At 36.4% G+C, this 24,242-nt stretch overlaps 3 protein-coding genes across 5 annotated transcripts; 1 reads left to right on the plus strand and 2 right to left on the minus strand.

Annotated features, from left to right (window-relative positions):
* On the minus strand, positions 1–7,056 carry LOC103329319 (lysM domain receptor-like kinase 3). The gene is made up of 12 exons (XM_008231771.3): positions 5,932–7,056; positions 4,288–4,321; positions 4,205–4,212; positions 3,992–4,096; positions 3,455–3,627; positions 2,548–2,637; positions 1,798–1,891; positions 1,571–1,722; positions 1,396–1,487; positions 700–838; positions 490–588; positions 1–398 (listed from the first exon to the last, which is right to left on the minus strand). Exons 1-12 carry the CDS (start codon positions 6,896–6,898, stop codon positions 144–146), a joined length of 2,208 nt encoding a protein of 735 aa, XP_008229993.2. The 5' UTR covers positions 6,899–7,056; the 3' UTR covers positions 1–143.
* Positions 7,057–17,057: 10,001 nt separating this feature from the next.
* Positions 17,058–19,321, plus strand: LOC103329322 (coiled-coil protein). The gene is made up of 5 exons (XM_008231774.2): positions 17,058–17,532; positions 17,873–17,997; positions 18,478–18,569; positions 18,717–18,803; positions 18,893–19,321. The coding sequence occupies exons 1-5, from the start codon at positions 17,168–17,170 to the stop codon at positions 18,998–19,000; spliced, it is 777 nt and encodes a 258-aa protein (XP_008229996.2). The 5' UTR covers positions 17,058–17,167; the 3' UTR covers positions 19,001–19,321.
* Positions 19,271–24,143, minus strand: LOC103329363 (Lycopene beta/epsilon cyclase protein). Of its 3 annotated transcripts, none has more exons than XM_089049722.1 (18): positions 23,905–24,142; positions 23,644–23,761; positions 23,356–23,543; positions 23,147–23,254; positions 22,733–22,797; positions 22,395–22,500; positions 22,015–22,098; positions 21,619–21,765; positions 21,389–21,517; positions 21,227–21,294; positions 20,886–20,919; positions 20,716–20,800; positions 20,483–20,550; positions 20,261–20,374; positions 20,128–20,163; positions 19,916–19,990; positions 19,687–19,778; positions 19,271–19,605 (listed from the first exon to the last, which is right to left on the minus strand). In XM_089049722.1, the coding sequence occupies exons 1-18, from the start codon at positions 24,034–24,036 to the stop codon at positions 19,509–19,511; spliced, it is 1,746 nt and encodes a 581-aa protein (XP_088905848.1). In that variant the 5' UTR covers positions 24,037–24,142; the 3' UTR covers positions 19,271–19,508. The 3 variants fall into 3 exon arrangements, with proteins under 3 accessions (XP_088905848.1, XP_016649249.2, XP_088905850.1); XM_016793763.2 differs by having other exon boundaries at positions 19,916–20,002; positions 23,905–24,141; XM_089049724.1 differs by lacking the exons at positions 19,271–19,605; positions 19,687–19,778 and having other exon boundaries at positions 19,924–20,046; positions 23,905–24,143.
* Between the last annotated feature and the right edge of the window lie 99 nt (positions 24,144–24,242).

Here is a 24,242-nt window from a genome sequence, read left to right on the forward strand (position 1 = left end):
TGAAGCCAAGGCATCTTTATCCATCTATTTTCTGTTTTTTCATTGTTTTTGCTTCTGCTAATCTACCTAAATCCACATTTCACCCATATCCTACATCAATATCTCATATTGGGTATGTTCACAATAAAAGAAACTTCCTAATGCTAAACACAACATTGCACTTGTAGATTCTGACTTCCCGACATCAGATTGACGCTTGACGATTGACTTTCTCTTTCACAGAAGGATCCAACATCCCAATCCGCAGTTGAGGGTGAGAGCGCTTGATTTTCATATAAGGATCCAACATCCCAATCCTCAGTTGAGGATGAGAGCGTCATCAAGGCGACCACAATAGATTGCATACTTGGACGCTGTTCTTTGTTCTCATGCGTACATGCTTTGGCAAGTTGAGCCATCTGCACCAGAGAATCACCATAACTATTTTTACACTAATATAATATCTAGAGATAGATTATAATGTTTTGTTCTTCTGAGAAATTATTTCACCTTGCGCACTGAGTCAAGAGGATAGTTGTCTCCAAGACCAGGGTCAACCAATTTCCAGAGGTCTTCTTTAGGATCGGGTTGATTAAGGACCTCCTCGAACTGTAAAAAGAAAAATTACAAAAAAAAGTATGCTAATGTGCTTTCGTGCATTGCCAGATAGAAACCCAACATAAACTTGATAAGAGCTAAAGAGATAGCAAGAATACTAACCAAACCAACAAGGCCTCTTGATTCAGAGCCAGAACTATCTGCCCTTACAACAGCTTCCTTGGCAGAGATCAATTCATAAATGACAACTCCGAAAGCATAAACATCTACTTTCGGAGAAACTTCGCCACATTGAGCATATCTGTACGCAAGCATGTTAGGAGTTAAAACCCATATTTACACAGACTATAGCAGAACTTAAGTTTTCCTTTTCGCTCCTCTTAAGAGGAGTTTACTGCATGAGCTTACCGCATAACATCAAATAGGAAACACATCAAAATACCCACTCGTAAGGGAAACGAATTGGGCAGGAAGAACAGAACCCTTCCTACTATTCCAGCAGGATTCCCAGATATAAATAAATATCGCAGCACCTAAAGACCAGTATCTGACAAAAGCTGGCAGGGGCAAACTAAAGACCTCTAATGACAATCGACAAAGTAGCACTCAGTCCCAGAGGATCACTCTGGATATTTATGTGAATTTAGATATGTCTACTATAAAAGTGCACAATGTTTAGGCTAGGCCCCTTCAGCCATCGGCTTACAGGTCAGGGGATGATGGCAGGCAAAAGAATCAGAATGGCTCCTTCCAGCAGATTTGTTTCCCCCAAAATGCAACAAAGGCAGTCTGTTCTTGCTAAAAATTTGCTAGAGATGTAGCAAATAATATGACAGAAAAATAGAAAAAATATCTTACTCCGGCGGCATGTATCCAAATGTTCCCACAAGACGTGTGGGGAGTGATGTACTTCCAACCTCAATCAGTTTAGCTAATCCAAAATCTGCAACCTGAAATAAAAGAGGAAATCTCATTGCAACAATGTGAACAAGCTTTGAAAAGTTCGTAATGGAAATAGAGGCACTAAAGTAACCTTGGCATGGAAATTCTTGTCTATCAATATATTGGCTGATTTTATATCCCGGTGGATATAAACAGGAACGGTATGCTCATGAATGTATTCAAGACCTCTTGCTGAATCCAGGGCAATCTGCACTCTATTAGACCACGGTAGCGGGTCTCTCCCTGGAAAAAAAAAGGGTATTATTACCATTCTCCTGCGTACAGAAGCACTTCAATCCTCATCATGCAGAGCCTAACCTGAACCACGCAGATGTTGGCTTAAGTTTCCATTCTCAATGTATTCATAGACTAGGAAAAGAGAGCCCTCAACGCAATAACCAATCAAGCGCACCTACATTGATTGTGTAGAAGATTAGAGATAAATCACACGTTTTAGAGATCCGTTATGCAACGGCTACAAGTACTGTAGTACTAGTATAACCTCACAACTAGATTAAATGGATAACTAACTCGTAAAAATTCTTGTCAGAGAACATTAAATTTATTCATAATAGTATTTCTATAAATGCAAAATCAGAGTTAGGTATAAGTAACAAAACACATTGCATTGCAGAATTTATATACTAAAACACTTATCTTAATACATCCTTTTGCTTAGTTCAACTATCTTTCTAGTACTTACATCTCTGATCATATACTTAACCTCTGATTCCTGAGCCACTAGGACATGCTTGCAACCTGATAAGAGTTTGTTGGTTTACCTAGTCTCAACCACTAGTCCCAAAAACTGAAGTTGTTATGATGTGATGTGAAATTCAACTTACGTTGGGAGATTGGAAATAAAAGGATTATAGGAGATTCTTTTTTAAATACATAAAAAATAGACACATACGAAATTTCTTCAAGTTATTTCCAGCAATTCTTTCAAAAATATGCTAAGCAACTATGTGGATTAAAATTGCTAATGAAAAGGAAACATCAATTACTTGGTCATTATTTTGCAAGATTCATGTACATTGTCATTTTTTGGAAAGATAAGGTCATTACCAGATTAGAATGATGTACACGAGTTAAAACATTTAATTCGGCAAGAAATTCTTTTGATGCTTGCGTATCCATCTTCTTGATTGCAGCTTTCTGCAAAGAGAGAGTGAAATAAAAATTTACAACATAAACAAAACATGGTCTACAGATGATAATTTAGAAAAGTAAGAGAAGAGAGAGGAATTGATGAAATGCACAATGGTTTTATCATTGTACATTGACGTCAATATATACAAGTCTTACTAATTACATGGGTACCAAAAAGGGAATGTAAATATACATATTGCTGTCGAATAAAATTACATGAGGGATTGGAGGGTTTGAATAGGCAACAATCATGTAGCAGCAGATTCAGTGGATGGTTGACTTGCAGGATTGGCTTGATGAGCGGATGACTGAAAAATTCCCTTTGACTAGAAAATTCAGAGCAGAGTATATTATAGTCACAGAAAGTAGTTTTATTCATTCAGCTATGACTTTTGTGAAGTAGTTCTTGTCGTGGACCTTATACTTCGGTAATTTGAAAAAGGAATACATAATAGTCCTAGTCACCATAAGATTCTAATTCATGCAGCTGGACTAGAAAATAAATCAATGCTTCATTTGGTTGAATAATGCAAAGAGGAGAGAGGGGAAGGATGGAAATCATGGAAACTTTTCCTTTATGTGTTTGGTTGACCATGGAGAAAGGAGAGAAGAAAAAGCAAACCATGGAAATCATGGAAACTTTCTCCATTTCATTGCAGACGGAAATGTTTTATTTGGGCAAAAAATAAATAAAGGTTTCCCTTCCCTTCCCTCTATCCTACGTCCATTTCCATCCAACTAAATGAGAAAAACACCATCCAACTTGAGAAAATTTTCTTTTACAGTCCACGTATGATACTCGAAAATATTAAAGGAAACAAACCTCGCCTCTCAGCTCTGCATAGTAAACAGCTCCGAAACCTCCTTGTCCAATCTTATTAGCCAGACTGAAGTTATCAGTAGCCCTGGCAAGTTCTTCATATGAGTACTCTACTGATTTGTGCACTTTAATGCCTGTTAAGACACGAGCAGCACCACTTGATTCTTCAGGCTTATCTGTGGTAATCCCAAAAAGAAAAAATCAATCAAGTCATGTCCAATATCCATTTGCTGCCAAAACCATGGAGCGTATGAGGGCAACAACTAGTAAAATAAAATGAACTTTCAGTTCCACGAGCAAAGTAGCACAATACGTAGTAGATATAGGTCAGTGGAATTGATATTAGACAAAGAAAAGTTTCCAATTTGTTCAACAAAAAATGAACCACTAACAAGACTAAATGAATGCTACTCTAACTGGTGTTTCTGCAAAGAGTCAAAGTTAAAAAAGATACTTGATGAAGCCAAAAAGATCTTTGAAGGACACTTCCATTCACAAATATCTAGAGAATATATACACGGAGAGGAGTAGGTAACATACAACGCCAGTTCTTTCGGTAAAATCCAAAACATGCACCACCAGCCAACAACAGAACTCCAGCAATTACTGCCACGATTATGCCAGCAATGGCTCCACCTGCTAGTCCTATTTATACAAAAGAAAAATATGAGCTCCAAGTAGCATTGAGCTTTCTGACCAAACCCTTGCACGTTGGCATATGAACATGAAACCAATTTTTGGAGAAGACCATACCTTTTGAGCTGCAAAATGGATAGAAAGATCAAACTCAGAAATATTAACAATTTTCAGTTAACATGTAGAGGTGTTGAAGCTACCTTGACTTCAGAGGCCGATAGCTTCCATTTGGATCTGCAAGATAAAAAAGAAACAAGAACTTATGTGAGGGAAAGCCCTCTACAAAACTATATTGAAATTGGAGTAATGCAATTAACTATTCGTGACACTGTATTTATTACCATTTGGGCCACGGACCACCTTGAAAAAACTCAATGTTTTCACTAGCATTTTGACACATGCATCAATGAATCATGGATAATGGATTAATGATACAAAGTGGATGATAATTAAGCTAAAAACCTTGTCACTAATGACTATCTTACAACTAGACAGTTAATGTTTTATTGTAATCTTGACCAGTTCAACACATCAGCCAAGATGCCGACCTGGTCCATATCCACAGGAAAGGCATTATACCAACTAGCACTGTACCAAACATTATTCAAAGTGGGAAACAAAGAAACTATCTGGTTTGTACCGGTAACCTGAAAAACTCTGTAAAAATCACACTATATTTCTTAAGTCCACCCCAAATTTTTTCCTGTTGGATTTCGGTTTGGCAATTGACATTTTCCTTTTTCCTAAATTTCTGGCTATCACTTCCTAAAGGAGACCTTTCTAATCAATTGTACGCAACCTTTCCTTCTGATGGCATCAACCTAAAGGAGGGAAGGGATTGCCGTGAGTGGGGTGGGTCATGGGTGGCTGGTGATAGGTTTGTGGTTTTTCCTCTATTGATTTTTATATAATAATAAAAAAGTCATTTAAACTTTTAGAAACAAAATAATAATTAGAGTTAACAGCGTTAGTGCTGTACTCATGAATAGGGGTGGGCACGATACGGTATTGAGCCCGTACATACCGATATCGGAAATTTGAATCGGTATAGTGCAGTGCGGTATTATGGTTTGCCAAAATTGAGTATCGTCGTAAATCGGTATCGGTACCATTTCGGTACCAAAATGATACAACTAAAAAATGAACTAATTCAATATTCAACACCAAAATAAGTGATGCCTAAGTTACAAATTCAAATATTCAATATATTCAATATCCATCAACATTTTCAATATTCAATATCCATTAACATATTCAATATCCAAATCCTAATCAACATATTCAATATCCAAATCAACCAAATCAATATTTATCCATCAACATATTCATCAAATCCAAATGGTTAAAACTCATGCATTATGGCTTACAAACCAAAAGAGTTAAACTTATGCCTTATGGCTTACAAAAATACAAACACAATCCAAACATAAATGACAAAAGCGTTTGAGAAATTGAAAGGCAAGCGAGAGACAGAGAGCTAGAGAATGAAAAAAAAATTTATATTTTAATAGAGTACTATTTGACGGTATGCGGTATTGACCGGTATCAAAATCTTGATATCGCTACCATACCATACTCGATTGATGCAGATGCGATGCAGAATATCTATCGCACCAAATAAAAGCGGTATGAAATCGACGATACGGTGCGGTTAGGATACAGTTTCGGTATTTCGATTTAAGATGCCCCCTACTCATGAACATTGCAATATGAGTCGAGGCATCTTAATTTAGTAATAAAATTCACACACATGCATTCCTAAACGTCTATCAAATGTCTGAATCAAAACTCTACAGTTCAAAACACAAGCAAGAGCCTTTCTCATCGAGAACAAAAACTCGTACCTTTGCCTGGAATATACACGAAACCACTCCCTTGGCTAAAATTCACACCAGGGTTATACCTCTGCAACAAAGTCTCATCCAGCTGCACATTCTGCGCAATCGAAGCCAAAGTCTCCCCCGGCCGAAGTGGGTACGTGATAAACAGACCATAGTCCTCAGAAACCGCGCTATTCCCGCATGAACAATTCACAGACACGTTTAATTGGGAATGGGGTATATTAGTTGGAGAATAGCTATTGAACCATTCCATGGCCTCAACCGTCGTCAAATTCGAAAAGTAAGTCTCCGCAACCGTGTGGTACGTGTCCCCTGAATTGACATCGTAATCGAACATGTAGCCAAGAAAGTTACCATTTACACATTCACATGAGAAAGGAATATTGATCCTACCAACTTGAACACTGTCTCTGTTGGGCACCACGTCTTTGTTGTAGCTACCGATGGTCAAAGCGCTCGTCTCCATAACCCGGGCGATGAATGAGAGATTGCTGCCCGGCCATACGAAGTAAGAAGCCAAAGCCAAATCGCAGCTTCTGATGCACTGGGATTTCACTGTGAAACAAAGCGAGAGGAGCACCAAGAACCCCAACCCAATTCGAAATCTCATCTGGTCGATCCAAAAAAACAAAACCCAAGTCACAGAAAACCAAATTCGAGAACTGGGTTTCTGGTTTCCGATCGAAGTTGAACAGGAACAGAGAGAAAGATGAATGCTTTTTTGGGGGTGGTTTTGGACCGTTGACTGATAGTTTTGATTTTTTTTTTCTGTGTCTATGATTAGATGCCTGGCTGGGTTTTTTGAACTTTTGATCTGCTGGGAATGATGAGGCAGATAATTTTTAAATAAATTAATAAATTCTGGAATAATTAGTGTTTCGTTGTCGTACTTGGCGTCTGTGATCGCCTGACAGTAAAGTGAAAACCTTCCCGCGGTTTTGAGTTGATTGTTTCTGGAGAAAGGTTGCATGAACACCCAAATTAAATTGGGGTTAAATTTCAGCTACTGGATGCAAGGTGCTGAAGAGATTGATGACCTTTTAAGTCATGCAGGGGTCTGCTTTCTCGTCGTACCATTAAGTAGTTCTTTTGTTTGCATTCCTCATAAGTTATTATGTTAGTTTACCATAAGAAAGCAAGAACATCTCATTGTTTTCTCTCAGTGAAAAAGTGATTGCATCTTTTTTGTCCCTTTTGAAGGTATGGAGGAGACAATTTGGTACGCAGGTCCTAAGTCAACACAGAAGTCCGTCTTCCCCCCCCAAATTTTTTTTTTTGTTTCCATCCCTCTACGATGTCTATGCTAATACAGAATGAGATAATAAGGAAAAATGATAAAAGTTTCAGCTTATGGGCCTCCTAAATATTGAACTTTGATTTCGCCCCTACACTACACACAATCTCAATGTGTCATCAGAGTTCTCGAATTTGAGACCATTAGTCTGTAAGTCAATATCAATGTCTTTTAAAATCTGATACCACTAGTCTCTAAGTCAATACCACTTTTGCACGTGGGTACCTGAACTTACGAAAAACATACAAATTTGTCACTTCGTTAGTTAGATCGTTAGTCAATTTGTTAAATGATGATGTAGCCTTCTCTTGTGGCTTTTTTTGCTGATGTGGAAAAAAATTAATAAAAAATTTCTTTATTTTTAAATTAATTAAACATGTTAAAACCAAATATATTTTAAAAAAAGTAAAAAAAACAAACAAAAACCATCAAACCAAACCCAGAAAACACCGACCCTCTCATCTTCCCCAACCTCCATCCCAACCTCCCCCACCCCAAAAACGGTCACACTCAACCCAGACAACACCCAACTCCTGAAATTACATAACATTTGAGGTATAGAAAAGAATCTATATTGGCAAGAAAGAAAATGAGATAAAACATAACATTTGATTGTTTCTTAAGGGAGGCAGAAGCTAGGGTTTAGGGAGGCAGAAGCTATTTTCACAGGTTCATGTTTCATTGAGGAAGAGAGACAAATTGCAACCCCAAAGCTATTTCTCAACATTCCTATATGAAGCCCAAAAAAATAATCTCCATTCAAAGGGAGCTGTTTGATCTCAACGACTCCTTTATAGGGAGCTGCCACGCGTCCCACGAATTTCCACTGGAGTGGCCAACAATTGTAGGCGCTAGGCTGAGAGGGAAATGCAGCCCACATGATGCACTTGACTTGAGTGGAGCCCAGCGCCTACAAATTAATTTTTTTCGGACCAAAAAAATTGTAGGTGATGGACTTCAATCAGGTCATACGCATAGAATCGGCTGCATTTCCCCTCCAACTGCTCCCTACTCATGCATCCTCAAACCCATTTAGTTGTAAATCCAAATTTTAAAGTAATTATTTGGGTTTTGTCTTAACTCAAACTCTTTTTACCTTCAACCCATCAGACTCAAATTTTAAATCCGCAACTTTATTAAATTATTTAAGAATGATTTAAGTATAAAAAAAAATCACGGATAACTTTTCTTCATTTAATTTTTTAAATAACCTTATAATTTAATTTTTTTGAACAATTTAACCTAAAAAAATTGAAATTCCACGGATATAATTTTATTTGATAAATAGGTGGGTATTTATAATGTTTGGAGTGAGTTTTGGGGTTAGATATGATTTAGATTAATTTATAATATTATTTTGACCTTTGGATTTAAAAGTCAGCAGTTGAATTTTTTTTTTCCATTAATTGTTTGAATTTTAAAAAAAGACAATGTTACACCAATGCACGACACTTGGCACAACATCTTTTGCAACACGGCAGCTGCGGGGCCTCCTTGCATGTGAGCTCCACCAAAAGATAAAATTTCCAATTCATGCATTTTCAAATTTTAGCTCCTTATTTTTCTTTGGTTGAGAGAGAAATTGAGCTAAAATTTAGGATTTTTTGGATTTGGCCTATTGAGTTGGAGATGGCCTCATATTGAAGGAGTTTTTCTTGACTAAAAGTGAAATTTTAAGTTTTGATCTTGTGGGTTGGAGATGACCTTACAACTTTTTGATTTGTTTCTTAAGAATATTTTCCAAGAATTTTTGTGATTGAAATTTCATTTTGTTTGATGTGAGATAGTTGGATGGATGCGTGACAGCCGGGAGATTGATTGGTGGATTTTAATGTGTGTGTTTTGTAGTTGAACTACTTTCACAGAATAGACAAATTTGGCTTGGCTCAGCTCGGCTTAAAATGGCATGGGGTGAGTGAGCGAGCCAAACACAATAGCCCTTCCAAGACCGGTGTAGGCGTTGACCCATTGAGCCACACTGTTGACGAAACGAGTATCTCAATCAAGCCAAATGGGCCGTACAGGCTGCTCATTTGTTGTGGTTATTATAGTAAATTTCCACTTTTTACGGTCCAAACCCAAAGGGACTACTTATGGACTCGGATCTGAAAAGCAACATGGGCTCGAACCCAAGAGTGAGTTTGAAAATTTGGTGGATTTTTTCCAAGTGGCCCGGATATTAAACCCCAGGCTATAGCTTTGGCCCAATTTGACTTTAGCTCTGCATATATAAAAACTAGGCCCAAACAGAAATATATATAATCGATGCGTTCTGATGAAATGGGTTGGACCAATACTAAAACCGAATATGTGGCAAAAGGGAAAACTACCGAATATAACGTGTTGAGAATTTCTCACATCGAATGATGAAAGCTCACACTCTAACATGATATCATAATAGATTATCCATGTATTAGCAACCCGAAAATTTTAAAAAAAACTTAAGAAAAAAGAAAGGGTGGTGGAAGTGGGTTTGACCCATTGTGGTGGTCTCTATGGCATTCATATTGGAAGTGATTCTGACTTCTATGGCATTCATATTGGAAGTGATTCTGACTTTGAGACAAAATTAATAGGGGAGGGACAAAGTCACTCGAGTGAATTTGACTTTGAGACAAAATTAGTAAAAGATGCCTTTATAGTCTCTTGGATTTGATGCCATACCCAACCTTATTACACAACAACATCTCGACTTTTTCCATATTTCTCAGTGATAGATTTGATGCCACACCCCCACCACCCCCTTAAAAACCCAACCTCACTTAAAATAACATATAAACACTCCTTTTCTTCTTCCTCTTTTTGGTCAAGAAATTCCTTTTGTTTTATGCTTATGCTCCTAATTACATCGTTGAGTTTGAAGGTCACAAACATTTGTGAGTCCCACGTTATTTTTTTGTGACATTTATTTTTTATTTTTTTTATTTTAAAGACATTTCTAAATAAGATGGGTGATAATATTTAAATTCATACACACAACATGAATGCTATAACTCAAACCCGAAACTTTGATTGAGAAATTAATTACTTCATACCACTACACTAGTAGGTTATGTGCAGTGACATTTCAAATTTAAGGAAAAGAATCATGGACAATTGGACAACATGCATTCCTTACTTGAGTTTTTGTGTGTGTATTTTTGGTCCATCGTGATTAGCAATTAGGATTAGAAGAACCCATCACCTTAATTTGTTCCAATCAAGTTGGTGGGAAATTCCAATCAAGTTGTTAGTTTAGTGGGTTGCATAAATGGAGGGGCCGTCGAAGTTTTGATGCCACATTGGGAATTTTTGATGCTCATTAGGCCAAAATCATCACTTTTTTCTTCATCCTTCATTTCATATCAAAGTTTCCACTAATTATTCAATTCCATCAACTTCATTCATAGTTTTCAATATGAACTGGGGAAAAGTTCTTGAGATGGTGGATGTGATGTGAAACCGGTGGTCAGGTTTCTGGCTGGTTGGTGAGAGCCTGACTGAGATATGTGATGATGGAAATAGATTTCAATTGTTTTGTTACTATGTTTAGAAGGTTTATGAAAAAAAAAATTATGATTGATTGTTAATTGTTTTCATGATAACACCATTAATTATAACATGTTATATTATCCTGCTTCAAATTATAATTTCATCCAACTTCGGATGCATTGCTTATATTTTTGTGTGTTACTATATTGTTTTCATGAATAGTTTGATTGAGTACTCCGGAATCATAAGCATTCGGATTTTTTTGACATCTTTTCGTAAACAAATGGAAAAAAAGAAGTGAAAATATACACTTGCTAACAAAACTTTAGTTTAGGAATTTGTGTCTATTTAGTTGGAGGAGTCTTAGGTTCGACTCACATGAATATCGATGACAATATATTATCTTGTGGGTGTGTGGCCCTTGTATCTTGTTCAAATTCTATTACTTTTGTATAAATTTATAATATAAAAAACATTATATGCAGCTCAGCAAATTCTTTGACGGCAAAACCTCGAGGGGGATATATATGTTGGGTTTTGCCTTAATTACATAATAATAAAATTCAGTGGTCCATTTGATGGTAATTAATAAATTAGCCTCTAAGCATACACTGAAAATGATAGGTGACAATAAACTGAAGTGAGTGATTTCTTTTCTTTCTTTTTTGGTTGAAAATTTATGGAATTGCATTTATAATTTAGGGCTCCTCCACTAATGATCACACAAGATCGAAGAAATTCTGACATAGGCATCATCACTAAGAGTGCAAAATCATAACAACAAAAATATATAAAGTTTGAAAAAAATCAAGTCATAACAAAATAAATAAAACTCTGCGACTTATTTCAAACATGATAACAAAAAAAATGGTGATAGAGATCCGACACCGAAACGCAGGTAGAGATCCGACGTCAAGACGCATCCATCTATGATAAGTAGAGGAAAATCATTACAAAAAAAATAAAGACAAATAGGGAAAACTTTTTATCTATGAAAATTAGAGAAAAGAGAAAAAGCGGGAAGAGAGAAGGGGAGAGGAGAGGAAGAACGGTGACTTCCTCTCCCCTCAAAGTAAAAACGATTGTATAATATTTTTTGGGAGAGAGGAGGCTAGAGCTAGGGTTGTCTCTCTTAGCTCACTTATAAGCTTACATTATTTAGAAGTGAGTGATTTCTAAACATAAAAATAAAAATTAGAAAAACAAAATGATGTCGAATTCATCAAGGAGAGAGATAGAGGAGAGAAGTATTGAATGATTTATCAGAGAGCAGGTGGCTGCACCATGCAAAATTTAAACGGCCAAGATTGTGAGAAGTAAAGTCTAGGCATCATCAATGCTTGCGATCACCATCACATTAATGTATACAGTATATGTATGGTGTTGTCCCAGAAAAATAAAATAAAGTCGGTGCTGCTGTCAATAATCTAAATATATTTTGCTAATGAACACAACTTTGAAAGTGAAAATCTATGTGGGCGGACCCCCCGGAAAATCTGTGCTACCACCCATACCCATATTATAATATAAATATATAATAGGGTTAGGTTTGAAAAATATATATATATATATATAAATTCACCTCAAATCTGAATGCCGTACAAGCTGGAAAAAGTCATGCCTTGACCTCCTCTCTGTGTTCATAGTCTCTTATTAAACTTCCATCATGTTTCTGTAGTCATGATGATGAATTCTTAGATTTGCCTCTTTATTGTTAGGTGTTGATCGATCCATCCATCTTTGATTTATTATTCAAAGATTTCATCAACTAAAAATAATCATGCAGATTTCTCAAGGTCAAATGTTCTTTTTTTTTTACTTGTTATAATTACGGTTGACTCATTCCTATAGGTCTTGGATCTGCTTCAAGGGCCATTGCTATGGTTTGAAAGCATGTATTTTTAGTTCCTTGTGAGAAATCTTACCTGCAAAAGGAAAGGGAATGGGATTAGAATTTTTGGGTCTAGGTCTAGCTAGCTAAGGAGGACCAAAATATCAGACTTATGGTAAAGGAATTTGATGAGGAAAGTAGAAAACTTTTGCCGCCCGTGCACCTAAAAAGTTCATATTTTGTTGTTGATTAACTATGACTTTTTATTTTGGCCACCCACTAGTGTAGGAGTAATTGCTCCTCAAAAGAGGTTCTGGGTTCGAGTACTAACATTCGTGTATTATATATGAGTTTAGTATGTTATTATCCTCTTAATAGAAAAGATTTTTTAAAACAAAAGTAATTTCTGCTTTTTTGTTTTTATATTATAGAAATGTTATGTAGCATTCAAAGTTACATGATTTGAGATATGAATATTCCACAAACTTTAAAAGAGAAAAAAAAAGACCCACTTGTGGTTGAAACTTATATAGAATTGGCTTAAACATAACCTAATACACCCAAAAAAAAAAAAAAAAAAAAGGTTAATTGCCTTGGCTTGGCTTGAACATTATGCTCTTGAGACCAAAAATAATTCTTCCAGAAAGCTTCTATTGGGGGAACTGTTTATTGGAAATTGTCAAGCTCACGTGTTGTCTCTCCATTGAAGCAGCACTAAAATGTCAACTTTCAGAACCCTCCCCAAGAGACATTTCTTCTCATCAGCAATAAAACGTAGTTAATTATGTTGATCATTAGTAAATGATGCGATACATTTAAGTAAGTAATAATAGACGCGTGGTTTCATGTATGCACCTCATATTCTGCCATAACATAGATTAATCAAAAGAGTCGGCATTGTACCTCTGACTTTTTAGTTGAATTTATCATATTTTTCAGTATGATCCTCACACTTCCGTGTAATATTATAGACTACGGTACGCTCGAGTTGTAGTATATAAATTTATTCTCCAACATATCACATATGAATTAATAACGTCACACAATAGTATTTTAGTTAGTTTTTGGACATTTTTCAAGTATTAAATTTGAATTTTTAGTTTTAAATTTCAATATGAAATCAGCGAAGACATTTTGGTCCATCCAAAAGTTGAAAGCGGCAGCAAACCCCTCCAAGATTTTCACATACAAGTTTGTGTAGGCTTCAATATATGTCACCATCCAATTGAATTATAACCCCACCACCGCCCCCCAACCGTCATTTGTAGCACACAGGGATCCCATAATTGTGCCTGATCATCACCAGATCGACGGTGGAGGTTCTGCGTGTGCTTCACTTACATGTATTCTAACAAAAACTTCAAATTGTTTGCACAAAAAACATCAAACAAAACAACAGCTACATGAAAAATGGACCAACCACATGTCCATATATATAATAACCACCTAGGCTTTTCACCTTGCCTTTTCATCTCTGCATCACTCTCACACATTCTTCTTCTTCTTCAAACTCACAAAATGAATCGCTTTCAACTTTGCCTCCTTTTCACTCTGCTCCTCTTCTTTGCTCCGACCAACAATCGTGCCATTCGAACAAGCTTCCCGAGCCCTGCACCTGCAAGAAGCCAGCAAGTTTTCAGGCCATCTGTTAGTGCCCCTTCTACCCGCCAGGCCAGAGTCTTTGACTCTGAGAAGCGAAGGGTGCCCACAGGATCAAACCCTTTGCACAACAAGCGATGATCTCTCGAGCTTCTGAAGAGTTTCAATGTCAGATATCTATCTAGCTAGCTATCTTGTTTAATTAATTTATATTACATATATATGGTTCAAGATATCTTTCTTCTCTATCTGCTAGTCAATTCATTTAACATAAATATAGTTGGAGAACTTCTATATATATATATATAATACACTACATATATGATGACCATATATATATATATATATATATGTATAGAGCTTGAATTTTGAAGCTCCATTTGTAGAGAGATGTTGTACAGAAGGTGATTTTCAAGAGCTTTGAAGAAAACCCATGTAAGAGTTTAGAATCTAGACTCATATAGTCATGTGTTTGTTTGACTATTATTTTTCTTTCTAGACTTTTGTAATTTTCTTATGAATTAGGTTCATACAGACCGCTACAAAGGATTAATTACAATTTTTTCTTTTGCCTTGTTCTGGCTCTATACATATATAATCAGATAATCTTTGTTTCTTTCTCTGGCCCTAGCTCTATAAACAATCTTATATTTGCATTTTGGGAACTTAAATGGATGCAGAGGAAGCAATTGGTTTCATGAATCTGATGCATGTGAAGCATTTGGCTTTACAGTTCTTCCATCTTTGAAACTGCAGACTGCAGTCACTTTCACACACCTCACAACTAAGAATCCAATTGCCCATCTCATTTAACTTCCGGGTTTTTCTTGGTAATTGCACCAGAACAAAAATAAGGCTTCATATGAAGCATTAGCAAAATGTCACAGCATATATATATATATGTATGTATGTATATACTCATGATCACCATTCGAAATTGAGCATGTCCAGAGCACTGGTTTGGTTGAGTTTGTTGAATGAGGCCTAGTTGCTCATCACTCTCTGTAACATTTTATAGTGACCAATAATTGAGGTACACATATGATATAAAAACTGGCATGGCCTTGCTTGCTCTAATTGAGTGCCTGCTGGGCTGTTGAGCTTTTAGAACCCAAATTTGAATGCTAAGCGTAAATACCCATTACTCCATACAACCACCATACAATTAAGAAGAGGATGGCCCTTGTGCAGATATGGAATATATGTTGACTGATTAGGGTCCACAACCTCCATAACTCAGGTGCACCAAATGCAGCAGGGTTTGTAAATTACAATCAATTTACATCCTCTGAAATCTGAGAGAGACAGAGAGAATTAAATTGTAATTTAGGACTTGTTTGTGAATGTTTTAGTACGAAGCACTTCTGTTTATAAGTATTTTTTTTAGAAACACTTTTATTAGAAGACTGTAAGTGCTTTGAAAATGGTGCTTCTCTAAAAAGCACTTTAGATTGTCAAGAATAGCGTTTAGCCATTTCAAAAGTACTTTCAAACATGCCTTTAATTATGTCGTAAAGATATAATTAACCATGAAATGGAAGTAGAAATCTTAATCCTACTGCAGATTAATTGCAGAGAAAATGAGATGTGGGGTTGTGGAGGTGGGTGTGGTCCATAGAGCGTAAGTGATCCAACTGGCTACGCACAAGGCATCCCACCAGCCTTTTGATGTACTGTTCCTATATGTGCGCGTGTAAAATTTGCACTTATTTATTAGTTGAACAAATTATTACGTAGTTGAAAAAATTAGCCTAACATGATGGATATCAAGTCAATGGAAAAAAATGCAGCAAATGCTTACCCCACACACCAACTCAAAAGTCTAAGATGAATGTGTGTTTTTCCTTTTTGTGCGTTAAAAAAGCGTATTTGCATATGGAAATCAAAGTTATATGGTAAATAACTCAACAATTGAGTATGAAAAAGTTGTATGGTTTATGTGGCTGTTTGTGAAGATCATATTTGGGTTGATGTCAAATGAAAATGTGATTCAAGCTTTATGAGTCACGGGCACACGCACGATTGATGCTAACATTTTTCGTTGAGATGTTACAAGTTAGTAATAACTTACAAAATACAAGTAAATGACATAATGTGACATTAATCACTACATTATTGTTTGACAACTTGGTTTTTCGATAAGATTCGTAGAAGATAATAATCATTTTGTTTTGTTGAAATAATGACGATGGATGTGGAGTTATTCTACTCTTAATTTATAATAATAATAACACAAAAGAAACTTCATCGCCAAGTAAGAAATTAGAGGACACATTTGCTTATCTGCTTGCTGTGCAAGGAGAAAGAATGCTCTAATCTGGTCAAAGGGAGGATAGAAATTCTAGTTTATTTCAAAAGTAGCCGCTACACTTGACCAAGGCCACAAAACTCTACATTATGTACGGTGATGACAAAAAGTTTTATCACTCTCCTTAAATTTTGTTTTCTTTCATTCTTTAGCTTTTCTCACATATTTAAATCAAGATGATTGGTTCAATATCTTCTCTTCCCACTTTATTTATGTCCTTAAATTAATTTGACTCCAATTCCATATAATACTATAATACTATACATTATTTTTTTCTTCAGAGAACCTCGACGGTAGGAGGGAATGTTATATATTTTTTGTTCTACGTCCTATAGAATTTCTATCAGGCAAAAAATTTATAGAGGAGCTACTGAAATGCAAATATATATGCTACACAAAGTTCATAACTTTCCTTTTTGGTCAAACGTATCTCATACTGCCAAGACATTTATTCTCAAACTCAAATTCGACTCTGTTCTTTTGGATTAAAATGTCTAATAACAATGGAGATTCATGACTTGTAGACTTTTAACTTTGATCCTCATGCAAACAAAATATAAATTAAAAAAATGACTTCATACTTGATTGACAAGGCACAAACCAAAATATATATACAGAATTGTACTAAGCTGGCATAGATAGATACTAAGCTGAGAAATCTAGTCACTGTTCAGCCACATAGCAACAAGCTCACACTTTTTCAATTAGCTTTATCTTATACAGGGAAAAGGAAGAAATGAGCTTTCTCGCGGGAAGACTAGCCGGGAAAGAGGCAGCATATTTTTTCCAGGAATCCAAACAGGCGGTGGGCCGTCTTGCATCCCAGAAAACCCCAACCCAGAATAAGCTCCCATCGCCGCCTTCTGAAGCTTACTCGGCTACTGAGCGGGAAGCCCAAGCTGACGTGCTTCCCGAGGTGCTGAGGCACTCTTTGCCCTCCAAGATTTTCCACCAACCCTCTGAAATGATGTCGTCCCTAGACACAGGCTCCAAATGGGTTCTTCAATCTGATCCCAAGGGTGGCTATTTTGTCTCTGCTGAGGCTCTTAACCCTCTAAGGGCTTATCTTTCACTGCCGCAGGTCACTTTTGGCCCCAGAAGGTCAGTTATTTTTCGTTATCTTCTGCTTTTGTCTTCTTAATTGTTCAATTTTGAGTTTGGTTGGTTGCTAGAAAATGTGGACTGAGAAATTGATGATTCTAGGACTCTTTTGGTGGAATTGGCTTTCTGGGTAATGCTCAAAATTGTTCAATATTTTGTGAATTTGCAAAATTTTGAAGCTTTATGATGAATATTCATGTAGAAATTGAATACCAAGTACTGTCTGGGAGGACTGCATATGAAGGAGCTAATCAGTATATGTATGGGGAGTTGAAATTAAGATGAATTTGCTTTGGTGCATTGCTCTATCTTTTATAATGTATCACATTGTTGAATGCAGGTGGCAACTGCCCGAATCAGAAAGCTCGGTGTCAGCCTCAACGGCTAATGAACTGCGCCGAGACAGGCACACCACCCCCATTAATCCGGAAAAGTTGAAGGCTGCAACTGAAGGGCTTACACAAAGTAGGTCCAATATTCTCTTTTATTCATATCATAATGCCTGAACTAGATGTCTATGCTAACATGAGCACTAATAAAAGAGGGTTGATTGAATTAAGACGTAATGAATAATAATCAGTCGAAGAAAATATCTGAAGAAAGGAAAGAAGGTCTCTTGCTGAAGAAAATATCTTATTTCTGATATATTATTATACTACTCAACCTCATTTCACATATAATTGGTCTTACTAATTAACAACCTTTTATGCATCTAGTACTGTCATTTATGTGTCCTCAATTTGTTATTCTTCGGATAATATATGGGGAACCTGTTGTTGATATCAATTTTTGACGTTGTGTTTGTATTCCTGCGTTTCAGTTCTTGTCTCGGTACCCTGAAAGACAATTCTAAACCCATATTTTCCTAATTCTGTAAAAATCAGGAGATTTGCTTGTTTTCTGTGAACAATGTCCTGATGTGCAGTGTCTTCTGCTTCTCTGTAGTTGGAAAGGCATTCGCTGTTGCAACAGCAGTGGTATTTGGTGGTGCGACCTTGCTATTTGGAATGGCTGTCTCAAAATTACAGTTACAGAATGTAAGTACAGATATTTTTAAGTCTTGTTCACCCTAATTTTCCAATTACTGTGTAGTATCCTTTTTCTGTGATATGTTGATGAAAGTTACGAAGACAGTCTTACCATGTGGTGACAATTTAACCTTAACTTGCAATTTGTATTAACAGAGTGAAGATATCCGAACAAAAGGGAGAGACCTTCTCGAGCCAAAGTTAGAGATGATTCAGGAGCAACTGGCTCCCTTGAGAGCGTGGGTATGTCTTAAGTATTGAATGAGATTGCCTTCTCTTTCCTGCATGAATTTTCATTTGCACATGAATTAACTTACTGCTGCTAAATCCAGGCCGAAAAAACGTCGAGGAAATGGCGCTTCGAAAGGGAAGAAAATATACAAGAGAAGCCTATTATCAAGGCGCTTTCTAAAATGTTGGGTGCAAAGACATCCAATTGACATTATCATTACTTATTTTTTGGGTTATCATCTTTGTAAATAGTTCTCACTGGCATTGTGAATGGTGGCTATGATGTTTGGAGGGTGGCTGGGCTGGCGGAGAAAGTAAAAATGATAGGAATAGTGCTGTATGAATAAAGATGCCTTTCCTTGAGGGCATGACGTTGTATAAGTGATACTAGTTGCCTGTATATACTTGTTTTGGGAAGCCCTGTTTTTTTTTTTTGGATTGTAATAAAAACCTCTCTCCAATACACAAGAAGATGAATGTTTATTCAAAGAAACTGTAATTTGATGTGAATATAAGCATGGTTCCAATTACATTGTCTCAGTCCCCTGATATTTCTTTTTCCCTTTTTTTATTTTTATTTTTTAACATTCCTTTTTCTATTATCTTCTCCGTTCAACACCCATTGGTCCTTTCTGGCCAGTGAGCCGTCCCAAATTGAACTTTTATGAGGGAAGCCAGGCACCTATCCAAACGCAGCTGCTCCCTGTTTCCAGTACCTCATGACTTATAATCTAAGCCAGCGCCGTATTTCCAAGCCTCAAGACGTCGCTTCCACTCATACTTCTCCTTGGATGGAAGTGTGCTTAAGAAAGGCCTTGAGAAATATGCAAACAGTGACAGAGATATATATTACATTATGTTAACATATTGACCATGATCGTCGAAAATTATTTACCTTACTACAGGGTCAGCAAAAGATGAGAGAAACGTATAGTATCCCAGCATGAAAAAATGTCCAGACCAGTCAAGAAGCACAGGAATTCCAACCTGAAACACAACAAAAAATTTAACACTTTGTTGGTCTGAAAATTGGACTCAATGGATAAATTACAGAAAAATGAAAAACAGGATTCTTAACTCTTTTATTTTTTTGTCAGAACAGGAATAATTAACTCAGTGATTACCTGCTTGAATATTGATGGAATAATTTGAGGTTTAGTTAACATGACAAAGCCTAATGTCTTGGCAAGAGGTCCAAACTGCACAACATCCTGCCACAATACATGCTTCTATAGTTAAAAATTCAAAACCAAGCCTGCCATTACAGACATATAGTTCAGCCAATTGATCAACTCACATCAAATCAAATGAACAAATAATAAAACAAGAAAATTACCTGAAGAAATGGTCTTAGCACTGGATCGCCGAGCCTCTGAAGAAAACATATTAATTTATTAGGAAACATGTAAAGGAGGTAATGCATGGGAAGCAAAATCAACAAAAACAGAAAGAAAAATACGTAGTCCTACCTGCATACTTTGGAAGTTTGCATAAAGAAGCTCATTAATAAAATCTGGTGACACATTAGACTGTTGCTTTGCTGACATTGCTCTTTGAAACAACCATGAAGCGCTTAAGTTGGGCTGCGCTACATAGATTTCAAATCTCAATTCAAATTCAGATATTCATGAAGAAAAAAAGAGACAAAAAGCCAGGGTTATCCTTTGGCCAAGGATCAGAAAGTCACCAACCATGTAAGGATTCAGCAGGGACAAGCTGTACGAATCAAGAAGATTGTCGCTCATTGCTTCATATATTCCTTTTCACCCATGCAAAAAGATAGATCCTGCTAAGTTTCATCCTCGTGCTAACATTTGCATAGGTTATCAATGTTTGGACACAAACTAAAGAGGGTTCATCTGATTTTTCTTCCTCAATGTTAAGATAAGAGTTCCATCTGTCTTTGGAGTCATTAATTACATACCAGTTGACAGTCTCCTGAGGTGCCTAGTCAAGCTTCCGAAACCACCAAATGAAACAGGTGATTGTATTCCACTAGCATCACCAAACTGCGGAGAAGGATTTTATCACACCATCATTTTGGTATTCTACCATAATTTAGAGGTGGCTTTGTAAGTGTATAATTTATAACACCTGTAAAACACGATTAAAAGCTGCTGGCAGCGGGCTGTCAAGTTCACCATCCCCAGTTGTTAAGAATTGAAGGGTGTCAGATAGAAAGAAAATAACCATGCACTGTATTTAACTTGCAAAAGGTATGAGAATATTCTGCATTCATGGAATAGTGATGACAGTCTTTTCTGATCAGATTTTGGATTGTGTTGCAAGTTAAATTACAGATTTACCAGCTTCTTATCAAGTCAAATTTCAATTAGCATACCTTCTCCTCAATGGCTCACATTTGATAACCTTAAAATACTTCTAGCAACATAAATAGACTCTCATTGCAGTTCTAGCAATACTTGCATCATTACCTGTCACAATATGTAGGGAAAATGCCATATAGAACCCTCTGTATCTCCAAGTCATCAAGAGAGACCCCCTGCATATTGGGCATTTGTGAATGGTTAAGAGTTGAGCTCTAAGGCAAAATCAAAGTAACATCCGAACATTTATCAACTGGAACTTTTACTAACCTGATATTCTGGCATCAGTTTCCAATACTCTTCTAACAATTCTTCCAATTTCGGCGATTGGGGTTGAGGAGCAAGATAAGTGAACATATAAGTTGTACGATCTGCAGGACCTGAACCAGCTGGAAATGCCTGCGAAATGTTCAGAAAAAGGTTGATTCTGTAAAATTAAAAAAGGGAAGAAAAAAAAATATCATTTTGACGTTACCAGCAAACTACAAAATCCAAGTTACCTCCCAAAACAATTGAGCTTCTGAGGCCCCAACCTTCTTTACCAATGAACTAGTATATATAACATCACTTGTAGAGTTATCCTTAAATCCACGAGCACAGGATCCAACAACAAGGCAAACACCATCTGGTTTCCTTCCGGATCTTATCTGTCGATTGAACCAATACTGAGTGTGAATTTCAGGCCAGATGGGGTTATGCATTAATTTACTACCTAAGTTCAACAATGATCAATAGACACAAGATTGAATTTGTGAGGTTACTCTTAACATCTTCAAATCCTAAGGATTAGTTGCTCATTTAAAAAATGCAAGCAACACATACAAACACACACAATACTGTAAGCCAAAATGTGTACTCGTACAGCAACCAATTATGCAGAAAATAAAAAAAACCACCTGTTTTACAATGGGAGAGAAATTCCCCATTGCATCAATGACGAGGCGAGATGACAAAATGTTTCCCTCATTGAGTTGTAAGACCTAATGAAAAGTAAGAGGAATTCATGTTAGTCAAATGATATAAAATTGTTTTCTGTGGCTATACTATTGTCAAACTACATTCACCTCTCAAACAATAGTACAAAATCTGTGACAATTCTTATATTTTCTAACATGCTAACTATCATAAGTCAGATAGTCTTTTAAGAACCATAATTGAACTTTATTTTAAAAGACATATTTTTCAAGCATACAAACATAATATAAGAGGAACCCTTAGTTGTACAACTCATAAAAAGGCACAAGAATGAACTGCTTAGAAATTATTAGAAACTCACAGCTGCATCTTCATAAATGGAAATGCTGGACACACTGTTGCCTTCAAATATGACTCCACCCAGAGCAATGAAACGATTCTTCACAACCTCTATAAGCTTTGCTGGTCTGTGGTTATACAAAAGTGTGATTCAGGGTAAACAATTAGAGTTGCAATGAAATTACAATAGCCAAACAATTAGAGTTGCAAACCATCATTCGTTTCCTGTCATTACTCATGAATCATGATCCTATCAGGCTATCAGTCCCTCTACTAGTTGGGGAGAGGAAAAGATAAACCAGAAGATTTGTTTTCTGATAACAAAATAAATGCAACCAATAAGAAGAAAAGATAACTCACGAAACACCAAGATTAAGAATGTCTTCAACCCAGATATCACCCTTGCCCTCAAAGCCGCATCTGTTCTGTGCAGTTCATGACATGTCAAACGAAATGGTTGAAGTAGGTAGCTTGCTAGGATTTTGCATGACTATGCAACTAAAAAATAAACTTCTGAGCATGAAAATTCCTTTACAGCAAAATACTATGTTTGGTATTACAAGCAAATAGAGCTATGAATATGTGGTTTATTATGCATTTATGAAAAGTAGTTGGGTTAAATAACTTCTAGCATGCTAATTACAAAATAAGCACTTTTTATGATAGGTAGGGAAGAGGCCCCCTTAAGTGAAAAAGATAAGTTCACCTAACTATTAAAATGAACTTATTTGATCTTCAAAACTATTACAAATGTACTGTAGTCAAAGAACTTACAGGATTGAATTTAGCTGCAGTGACTAGTTCAATGTCATCTTCTACCAGAACTCCGATTTCTACAAGTTCCAAGAGCTCTTTCCTTGAGATATTCCATTCTTGTTCCCTCTGATCATTGATGATCAAACTATCATAGGCACACTTACTAGAAAAATTCTATAATTAAACAATTCTTACTCTTAAAGAAACTTCACAGAACAGTTTCTTACCCCCTTGAGTACATTTCTCTCAACAATGCCTACCCGAAGACCTTTTGCACACAAGGCTGTAGCTATGAAGATTCCCAGAGTTCCACCACAAATTAACACATCAAATGTATCTACTGCTTTGTCAGCCAGATCAGAATTGCTAAAAAAACCAGGAACACTCGAAACCACTTTCTTTGGTTCCTCCACAACTACAAAGAGACATGTCAAAATAACCAAACTTTTCAAGAACTTTTCATACATTAATCACAATCCCATTACAGATAATCAATGAAATAGTGTGCACAGCACCTGTTTGAGCAGAACAAATACTAGACCAAAGTTGGTCTAACCTCTTCAAGGCACTATATGAGTATGCCCCACCAGCACCGCCAACTTCCCCACTCACTGATAAACTCTCCATTATCCTCTGCAAAAAATTATTAACTTAAAACACTCATTAACTCAGTTGACATATACAATGATGCAATTCAACCCTTCAAAAACAAGAAGAAGATGAAGAATATATGAACAACAAATAAATGAAATGTGGGAAATTAAAGAAAAGGGTACCTGGGTTCTTGAGGGAGGGGCCTGTGTTTGCAAGCAGAGGCATCTGCCAGCTCTTGCTCTTCTCTGAGACAGTGGGCTCTGCTTTGGGCCCTGAAACAACCCATTAATGAGTTGAACGTGAAGCAACGCCATCACTTGTAAAATTATGGATACAAAGTGATTCTCACTTCTTCATACATACGTCTTAACATTCTCACATTGTTTCTCAGCCCCAAATCTATCCGTCCCCCAGGACTGGACACGTTAACAAATAACGACCAAAACTCACTTATTTTCCATTTTCCAAAAAATAAAATAAAATAAAATAGAAAGGTAACTGAATATCCAGTTCCCGGTAA

This window comes from Prunus mume, linkage group LG4 (genome assembly GCF_029339155.1).
Source record: "Prunus mume cultivar Tortuosa linkage group LG4, ASM2933915v1, whole genome shotgun sequence".
In the NCBI taxonomy this organism is placed as follows: domain Eukaryota; kingdom Viridiplantae; phylum Streptophyta; class Magnoliopsida; order Rosales; family Rosaceae; genus Prunus; species Prunus mume.